Source organism: Gouania willdenowi, chromosome 12, assembly GCF_900634775.1.
Source record: "Gouania willdenowi chromosome 12, fGouWil2.1, whole genome shotgun sequence".
Taxonomy (NCBI): Eukaryota; Metazoa; Chordata; class Actinopteri; order Blenniiformes; family Gobiesocidae; genus Gouania; species Gouania willdenowi.
Window position 1 is genome coordinate 2,241,264 of NC_041055.1, and position 10,308 is coordinate 2,251,571.

General features: G+C 40.1%; 1 protein-coding gene across 5 annotated transcripts; it reads left to right on the forward strand.

Moving 5' to 3' along the window:
• The first annotated feature begins 1,003 nt into the window (after positions 1–1,003).
• c12h2orf42 (chromosome 12 C2orf42 homolog) lies at positions 1,004–9,984 on the forward strand. 5 transcript variants are annotated; one of them, XM_028462817.1, is made up of 8 exons: positions 1,004–1,139; positions 2,050–3,102; positions 3,838–3,957; positions 5,086–5,190; positions 6,449–6,556; positions 6,906–7,006; positions 7,079–7,256; positions 8,999–9,984. In XM_028462817.1, the coding sequence occupies exons 2-8, from the start codon at positions 2,085–2,087 to the stop codon at positions 9,181–9,183; spliced, it is 1,815 nt and encodes a 604-aa protein (XP_028318618.1). In that variant the 5' UTR covers positions 1,004–1,139; positions 2,050–2,084; the 3' UTR covers positions 9,184–9,984. The 5 variants fall into 5 exon arrangements, with proteins under 5 accessions (XP_028318618.1, XP_028318620.1, XP_028318617.1 ...); XM_028462819.1 differs by having other exon boundaries at positions 1,032–1,143; XM_028462816.1 differs by having other exon boundaries at positions 1,052–1,189.
• Positions 9,985–10,308: the final 324 nt, after the last annotated feature.

Sequence of the window (10,308 nt, forward strand, 5' to 3'; positions counted from 1 at the left end):
AGAAAAGGTGGTGAAATGGGATTTTAAAAACCACAGAAATTGGTTAAAACTTGTAAATTAGAGTGGACAAAAACAGACAAAGTGGTGAAAAGGGTTCATAGTGTCAATATTGGAACAATTAGTTTAAACGGTCAAATAATGGGCATGACTGATGTGGAAAAATTGGCAAGAATACAGTAAGCATGAAATATGGTGAAGAGAAATTAAAAGTGACAATAATGGGTCAACATAAGTAGAAAGGGTTTATAAGTGTTGAAAGTGGAAAAAATGTGTAGAAAAGGCATCGAAATTTGATCGAGAAGTGTCAGAAATGGGAGTAATGTAGCAAAAATGCATCAAAAGGAGCAAAAATATGGCAAGAAAAATTGATGAAAATAGGTTAAAATATGGAAAGTTTGGTATAGTTGCAGAAAAAGGGTAAAAATAAGCAAAAAATGGGCTCAAATTGTTCCGAAAATATTCTTAGTTTCTTGAAGGCATCTGGCGACCCCCACCCAGTGTCTCGCGACCCCAAGGTTGACGAGATTTGGCCCCCGGACCTTTAATTTGACACGTGGTTTGGACTCATGGGTATAAAAAGGTAATTTTATCTTTCATGACTTTAAACTCCATTTATAATCCAAGTCTTTGTGAACCTCACACCACATTTTAATCCAAAGTCTAAGTCAGTTTAAGGTTCTCAGTCTGTTGGCTGTTGTGTATCTTTCCTTTCCGTCCAAGAGGGGGCGCTGCTGCACTTAAAAATAAAAATAATGAAATAAATCTTAATTGAGCTGCTAAATAGTAACTTTTATAATTTGGTAATAATCAGAGTCACCTGATCTACAGTCCTATGGTAAGTTATTCACGGATATCCGAGTATTTACTGAGAATTTTTCATTAAAACGCTATTGAAACCGATGTTAAGGTCTCGGTTGTACATTAGCCCGCCATTTTTAGTTGAACTACAACTCCCATGTTTCTTAGCGGATTCTTCGAGGCTTTAGCCTACTTCCCGTTTCTACACCACCTGACCAGCTGCAGCCAATGGGGAGAGCCGTTACAGGCGCAATGCGGCTGTGTGAATGTAAGGAGGAATGGCGACGGTCGAGACGGTTTGGGAGGACGAAGCTGAGGCGATTTGAGCGAACCGGTGGATTGTAGGTAGTGTCCATGGTTACTAGGATACACACAACAACATGTAGTGATTGTAGGTAGTGTTCATGGTTACTAGGATACACACGACAACATGGTGTGTGTGTGTGTGTGTGTGTGTGTGTTGAACAGCGGTGTGTGTTGAGTCGTGTTTAAACACAAAACAATTTCAGACTGTAACAACAATGTCAGGAAACACAAGTTTGATATTTATTTTTTAATTTTTTAAATGCAAACAAATCATATATTTCTACACCCGGAATGGGCAACTTTTATCACAGTGAGGCAACAAAAGTGTGATTGTATCTGATCTGATCTGAGGGTCACATGATCAACATTTATGTCAATGACCAATCAGCAACAAAAGTATTGTTTTGTGTGTTTTTTGTTATTTTTGTAGTCATGTGTATTTTTTACAGTCAGATTGAATGTTTGGAATCATTTTTATGGTCATCGTCTACATTTTTTGATTAGTTTTGCATATTTTTCTGTCATTTTGTGTATTTTTGTTGTCAGATTGAAAGTTTGAAGTAAATTTTGTGTATTTTTGTTGTTATCTTGTGTGTTTTTGGAGTAATTTTTTTGTATTTTACATATCTGTACTCTCACTTTAAATATTGTAAATACTTGTTTGTGTTGTTGTTGTTTTGTATTTATAATTTATAAATTCTACATTGTCATGTTTTTGTGTGTGTAAATGTTTGGGGCTGAGAAACAGTTATTTTGATAGTTTTGCTGTCCTTTTGCATAATTTTCTGGTATTTTCTGTATTGTTGTTGTCAGATTGAATGTTTAGAGTCATTTTTTTGGTTGTCTTGTGTGTTTTTTGAAGCCATTTTGTAAAGTTTTATTGTCCTTTTTTAATCACTTTTGCTGTTTTGTGTCTTTCTGACCTCTCTCCGTGTGTATTTGTAGTTTTTCAGGTTTCACTTCCTGTGTGCGTCTCCACGATGGAGGCAGATGTTCAGTCCTCATCCTCATTGGGCCTCGTCTCCCGGTCTCCTTCCCGGGCCACGCCCACTCCCGTCTCCTTGGCCTCCAAACAGAGAGACATTGGCAGCAGCAGGAAGTCGTCGTCCGGCACGCCCTCCTTCCTGTCCAACCTGGGCCGGGCCACGCTGCGCGGCATCCGCAGGTGTCCTCAGTGCGGCGTCTTCAACGGTACCCGAAGCCTGAGCTGTAAGAACAAGGCGTGCGGCGTGTCCCTCAGGAATGCCGCTGTCACGGGGCGGAGCGGCAGAAGGAACGGCGTGCAGGCAGTGAGGGTGATCCTGGACAGCGAGGAGCAGCCGGAGGGCGGGGCCTCAGGGGGAGGCCCCCAGGTGTTCTCTGTGTGTCACAGAGGAAGAGGAGCCGCCCAGTGGGGCTTCGTGGAGCTCATCCTCACCGACACCGCCATCGCCACCGGAGACGGCTCCACCCTGCTCACCCGCATCAACCTGGGCCACTGCTTCCTGCCCTCCTGCAGGCAGGGTCAAAGGTCAACCCAGGGGAATGGAGGGGGGTCGGCCAAGCCGTCCCCCGACACCCTCTGCGTGCACATCCAGCATGCCATTGAGTGCCGCAGCACCGCTACGCCCCTCACCCTGAAGAGCTCCGTCCTGGAGGGTCTGCAGGCGTCCGTCCAGGCCCGGGAGGAGCTGTGGAGGCTGGCCACCGAGTCCCCTGGGCCGCTGGTGCAGCGGGTGGCCAAGGACACACTGGTGGTGAAGTGTCACAGTGACTCGGCTCATCCTCTGGGTCTGTTACACCTCAGCGTGGGCGCGGCATGGGACGGACCCAAGAGCGAGCGCAGCATCTACCACTGCACCTGTCAAGGTGGGGGGAGGCGGAGCAAAGCTGAAGGGGGAGGAGGGGGGACAGCCACGCCCTGCCTCCACTTCTACGCCTGCGTCTGCGCCTTCGCCAGCGATGAGAAGATGGCAGCAGAGTTCTCAGCGTTCATCAGTTACAAAGAGGCACACAGCGGTAAAATCATCAGTTATTGATCCAAAAACAAGTTTTATTGGTCAAAGTTTAAAAGATCAAAGAGTAAATAATGCTTTTTGTTTTCCACATTTATGAGGACCAAATCTAAAGATAGATTATCAGCTAGAACTAGAGTTTAGGGTAGTTCAAGCAGGAGTTCAAACTAGAATTTAAGGTAGTTTGAGTCTGAGTTCAGGTTACTTCAAGCTAGAGTTCAAGCTCAATTTTGAGTTATTGATTCTGAGGTAGTCTGAGCTAGAATTCTTGTTCAAGCCAGATTTTGAGCTGGAGTTCAAGCTAAATTTTAAGATAGATTTTGAACGAGAGTTCAAGACAGTTTAAGCTAGAGTTCAGGCTAGTTTAATCCAGAGTTTAAACTAGAGCAGTTCATGCTAGAACTAGAGTTAAGGCTGGTTTGAGCAGGAGTTCAAATTAGAGTTTAAACTAGTTTGAGCTTGAGTTCAGGTTAGTTCAAGCAAGAGTTGAAGCTAAGTTTTTGAGCTACAATTCAGGCTAGTTCTAGCAAGATTTTGAGCTGGAGTTCAAAATAGAGCTCAACATTACTCCGTGTGTGTGTGTGTGTGTGTGTGTGTGTGTGTGTGTGTGTGTGTGTGTGTGTGTGTGTGTGTGTGTGTGTGTGTGTGTGTGTGTGTGTGTGTGTGTGTGTGTGTGTGTGTGTGTGTGTGTGTGTGTGTGTGTGTGTGCGTGTGTGCGCGTGTGTGTGTGTCCTCTCAGGTCTGCAGCACAGCTCCTCAGCTTCTCTGAGTCCTGAAGAAAAACCTCCTCCACAGCCTGAGTTCAACACTTTTCAGCCTAAAGTGAAGAAACAAAAGTGTGGGAACGACAGCACGTCAGGTATGTACTGTTCCTGTGTGTGTGTGTGTGTGTGCGTGTGTGTGTGTGCAGGTATGAACTGTGTGTGTGCGTGTGTGTCTTACAAGTGCAATCATTTTCCAACAGATTTTTGATTGTACATTTCTTAATTTTACTCGTTTATATGCTCTATAACAGAGATATGCAACTTTTATCACAGCGGAGCCGAATAAAATGTGTTTGTTTGATCAGAGGGTCACGTGATCAACATTCATGTCAGCATTAGAATAATGAGTGATCTGAGCATTAATACAGGAAAGAACAAAGAGTTTTTAGAGTCATTTTGTGTGTTTTTCTGTCATTCTGTGTATGTTTGTTGTGAAGCATTTTGTGCATTTCTGTGTGTCATTTTGCAGGTTTTTTTAAAAATACTTTTTGGGGTATTTCTGTTGTTGTTTTGCTTATTTATTAGTACTGTGAGTCATTTTTTGTGTTTTTCTTGTCTTTTTGTGTGCTTTAGTTGTCATTTTCTATGTTTTTCGAGTATTTTCTGTTTGTATTTTGTCTTTTACTGTATTTTCTTGCAATGTTGTAATTCTTTATATTTTTTTTATGTATTCTTGCTCTTGTTTTGTGTATTTTCCTGTCATTTTGTACATTTACTTTGGGGGCCGCATAAAATAGACCGAGGGCCACATGTTACATTTATTTATTTATATTTTTGATCACTATGTATACAGTATATGTTGTCTCATGCTTCTTATTTCTTATTTTATTTTATTTTTCTTAATGTACTTTTTAATATTTTCCGTTATATTTAAGCTTTTATAATTTTATTTCATTATAATTCATTATTTATTCAGTGTGATTCTTTTTGTAATTTAGTAAAAAAAAAAAAAAACCAAATTCATATTTATTATATATTTAAGCCAACGTTGCTAGCGTGTTTACCCTCTGGTCAGTCTGTATTAATCATCCACTGCTGAAACAAAAAATAACCAGTGCTTCAGATTCTGATGGGAAATGTAGTGCAGTAAAAATATCTGTTTTATTTTAAAAATAGAAAAGAAGTTGTAAATAAAAGTCAAAGTGGACTGACAATAAAGCTGTAAAATGCTCCGTATTTAATGTAATGAAGTATTTTTACTGAGTAATTAGACTGTTTTTCAGGGAGCTGTCGGGTCGTAGACGAGCGTGCGCTGACGATGAGTTTCAATCAGTGGTTGGCGGGCGTCACAGAGCGGATCCATCACAGCATGTACTACCAGCACAATGGTACGGGACAAATTAAAATTAAATCAACATTCATTTGATTAATCAAAACTCCTCCTGAGTAGATACATAAATAAATCATTTAAAAGTAAAACAGATAAATATCTATATAGTTACTGACATTATTAATAAAAAAAAATGGAGAATGTGGTGTATATGTGTCTGTGTGTTGTTCCTAAACTAGTACGAAAAAAAAAAAAAAAAACACTGACTACAGTGAAATGTTTAAAGTAGAGTTTAGGCTAGAACTAGAGTTTAGGCTAGAACTAGAGTTTACGCTAGAACTAGAGTTTAGGCTAGAACTAGAGTTCAGGATAGTTTGAGTAGGAGTTCAAACTACGGTTTAACATAGTTTAAGCTTGGGTTCAGACGAGTTCAAGCTAGATTTTGAGCTAGAGTTCAGGCTAGTTCAAGCTAGAGTTCGAATTAGAGTTCCGCTAAGTTTATGCTAGATTTTGAGTTAGAGTTCAAGCTAAATTTGAAGCTAGATGTTTAGCTAGAGTTCAGGCGAGTTCAAGCTAAAGTTCAGGATAGTATGAGCAGGAGTTCAAACTAGAGTTTAAATAGTTTGAGCTTGGGTTCAGGTTAGTTCAAGCTAGATTTCAGACAAGTTTAAGTTAGAGTTCAGACTAGTTTAAGCTAGAGTTCAGGCTAGTTCAAGCTAGATTTTGTGCTTGAGTTCAAGCTAATTTTGAAGCTAGATGTTCAGCTAGAGTTCAGGCTAGTTTAAGGTAGAGTTCAAACTAAAATAGTTCAGGCTAGAACTAGAGTTCAGGATAGTTCGAGCAGGAGTTCAAACAAGAAGAGTTTAGGTCAGTTCAAGCTAGAACTAGAGTTCAGGATAGTTTGAGTAGGAGTTCAAACTACAGTTTAACATAGTTTAAGCTTGGGTTCAGACTTGTTCAAGCTAGAGGTCAGGCTAGTTCAAGCTAGAGTTTGATTTAGAGTTCCGATAAGTTCATGCTAGATTTTGAGTTAGAGTTCAAGCTAATTTTGAAGCTAGATGTTCAGCTAGAGTTCAGGCTAGTTTAAGATAGAGTTCAAACTAAAATAGTTCAGACTAGAACTAGAGTTCAGGATAGTTTGAGCAGGAGTTCATACTACAGTTTAAGATAGCTTGAGCTTGGGTTCAGGTTAGTTTGATCTAGAGTTCAGATTAGTTTAAGCTATATTTTGAGCTAGAGTTCAGGCTAGATTTGAGCATCATTGATAAACTGTATAATATGGTTAATGTTCTCTGACTGTAAACCTCCATCCTCAGGTAAACCTCCTCCTCTGATCTACTTCATCCCTCAGGAGTTTTTTGAGGCTCTGCAGCAGCGTCTGTCGCTGGGTTCTAAGAAGAGGAGACTCCCCAAATCTACCACAGGTGGGACCCCGCCCCCACCCCACCCCCCACCTTACAATGCTTTAATCTATTTATCCAACATGTGTCACAAACTCACCTGTTGATTTCTCTTTGTTCTCATCCTTATGATGTATCTTTATTGAATATTTCATTATTTCATGACACAATCGTTTTCTTCTTCTTCTTCTTCTTCTTCTTCTTCTTCTTCTTCTTCTTCTTCTTCTTCTTCTTCTTCTTCTCCTTCTCCTCCTCCTCCTCCTTCTTCTTCTTCTTCTTCTTCCACATTTTGCCTCAGAAAGGTCCATCAATGTGTATGAAAACACACACATAATGACACTACATGTGTTTCCTTTTATTGTGTATGTCTCAGCCATTGTGAGAAACGACGTTCATCCTCCGTCCTCTCTCTCCACGTACACATGGCACATCACTAATCTGACGCAGGTCAAACGTATCTTCGACACCCCCGAGGTAACACACACACACACACACACACACACCCACATCCTGGGATCTCTTTCACCTCGCTTCTTCTCTTTCCAGCTGCCTCTGGAGGTCAGTCAGAGTTTTGTGAAGAACGCAGATGGTTCTTATTCCCACTTCCACTGCCCTGAGCCCCCACCACAGCCCCCGCCCCAGCACCAGGAGCTAGTGGACCCACACAGGACAGATCGACAGCAACCCATTCTGCCCATGCAGCTACGCACCTACCTGAAAGTTGGTGAGTTTATCACAGGGGGCGGGGCCACAAACATGTGATTAATATATCAGATCTAAGGATCACATTTAATAATGTAGAAAACTCAATAGAGAAATAAAAATCTTAATCAACAACTTTAACCTAATGATATTTTTCCCCCTCATTTAATGTGGGCGTTCCGATTGGTCTTGTAACTTTGCTCTGATCAGTCCATGAAAAATTGGCAGATTTGGACAGAAACCGTCCTATTGATCTACCATTGATCTGAGTTAATACAGCTACACAGTTTGTCAATCAGTCTGCACTCTTTGAAGATGATCTACTGACCATCATCCAGTAGGTCTGAGCAGCGCTGTGCACATCAGTGATCACTTCTGCATAAATTAAGCATCTGATCAGCTGATTCTGGCCTGAATCAATACGACACGAGACTTTGACGGTCAAAACATGGAGAGAAAGACACAGACTGGAGCAGTGCGTTCAAAGCTACAACGATCTATGGTCATATCCATATATCCACCTCTACGCACCGCAACCGCCGGGGCCGCACGTCCATATTTTATTTTTTTCTCTTTCTCTCACGCACACACACACACACACACACACACACACACACACACACACACACACACACACACACACACACACACACACACACACACACACACACACTCTGCTGTGTTTTCCGTCAACTGTGTGTGTTTTCTGCACCAGCTTCTCAGTTGTACTATTTTTACGTGCTAAAACTATCACTGCAAACAGTTCCAGATTTCATGAATTGCAATGAATTTATTTGCATTTCCTCCTCCCATATTTTCCGTCTACTTTGCATATTCATTAGAGGGAAACGCGTTAAATGGAATGAGGGTGCAATGGGAAGCGCTGAAGAACACGTCAGAATCAGTCCTGATTCCCTGGGTTTTGTTCTCTTATTAGCGCGTGGAGTGAAGTTTTCACACGTTTTAGTACCACTAAACCGTTTGTGAATCCGCCCTTTTGTATGATTTTGAATTCATTTTGTGTGTTTGGGCATCTTTGTTGTCATTTTGTTGTCATTTGTATAGTCATTTTGTGCATTTTTCTGTCATTTTGTGCATCTTTTTTATTATTTTGCATATTTTTCTGTCATTTTTTCTGTTTTTGGATTTAATTTATGCATTTCTGTTGCAATTTTGTGCATTTATATCATAATTTTGTGCATCTTTGTTGTCATTTTGTGTATTTGTCTGTTTTTGTATTGGTTTTGTGCATTTACTTTGGTAGCTACACAAAATTAGACCGAGGGCCAAATATTTCAAATCAATTCTAAAAGCGTTTGCGTGTCATTCTGAAAAGTTTCAGCAATGACAGAGAAACAATTAAAATGCTGCAGTACCTCTTCTAGGCCTGTGTGTGGCACTGTGACACAAAATTTTAAAAAAACCAAAACAAAACAAACCTTCTGCTGTCAAATAAAAACCTAAACTCAAATCTACCATTGAAAGAATTCTAAAAAAAAACGGCTTTATTATCGACAGATATTGGAGCTCTTAGACCAATTTCTTTATTTCTGTAATAAGTAGAAATACCAGGGAATATGTAATGTTTTTTTAAATTAATATATTTTTCTAATTTTTATTTGTTTGGTTTGAAAAGCAGATTTTACATGCTTTTATTGGTTTATTAAAGTCAAAGAAAGGAAAGTGATAAGTGTCACAGACCATCCAGGTGGTCTCTCTGATCGTGGGTGGTAGTTGGTGAATAACGGGACGGCTCTCCTCCAGGACCGGCCACAGCCGAGCAGAAGGAGGCCAGCCCGTTCGTGATCCAGTGGACGCCCCACGTCCTCCCTCGCTGTGGGATGGGTGAGCTGAGGATCAGCTTTGAGTTCATCCATCAGCAGAGCGGACACATGGAGACGAGCCCCAGCATCGCTGAGATGGAGGAAATACTGCAGGTTGTTCTGTGAAAGATGTGTGATTCTAACTATGCAAACATGTACGTACGACACACTGTGTGTCTCTGACTGTGACTGTTATCTGTGTGATGGAAGTTTCTACTGTTCACATTAAACTTTTCTTAAAGTGATACCAACCCTTCCATCAATGACTAAAGAAGATAAATTACATCTTTAGCCTCAAACACACACAACGTTGGCAGCCGCAGATCCAGCCTCCATCACAGGGTTCTAGACGTGCACGTCACACTTTGTCTGTGTGTGTGCGTGTTTGTCAACCTTGTCAAGAACCACAAACTGCAGTGAAGTGTTCAAGCTCGAATTCAGGCTAGTTCAAGCTAGTTTGAGCGTGAGTTTAAACTACAGTTAAGGCTAGTTCAAGCTAAATTTCAAGCTAGAGTTCAAGCTAGAGTTCAAGCTAGAGTTCAGGCTAGAGTTCAGGCTAGTTTAAGATGAAATTCAAACTAGAACCAGAGTTCAGGCTTGTTCAAGCTAGATTTTGAGCTGGAGTTTAAACTAGAGTTCAGGCAAGTTCAAGCTAAATGTTGATCCAGTTTGAGCTAGGTCAATCGGTCACATCAGTAAGAATCATAAGGACTCCACCTCCCACAATGCAATGCACCAAACCTTTTCAACGATGTCGATCAGAGAGAGTTTAAATCAAAACAAACTTTCAACCTAATTTATTGATTTTTGAGGCTTCACTATGACTGTATCTGATAAAAATGATCATCTCTTCTGTTTATTAATCACATTCAACTTGTAGAATTCACTTCATACAATATTTAAAATTAGGATTTTTTTCCCCCTAATTTATACCATAAATATATTTACTCCATATATTTATGGAGTAATTATCTATTTTATTCTGTTTTTAAATTTACAACTCCTTTGATTACAATATTACATTTATGGAATATGGAATTTTTTGCCTAATTTCTGAAAGCAACATGATTAAAAACCATCAACCACATACAGTATAGTATTAATGGATGTGAATATATTAGCACATTTTTGCATTTTTCTCTTTAAAAAAACTGTTTATGTGGAAATGCTTCTTGTATTTATTTGAACAGTTCTTTCTACCGAAGTGTATTGTGTTCACTAAAGAAAAAAAGTTTAGTTTTTTTCTGAATT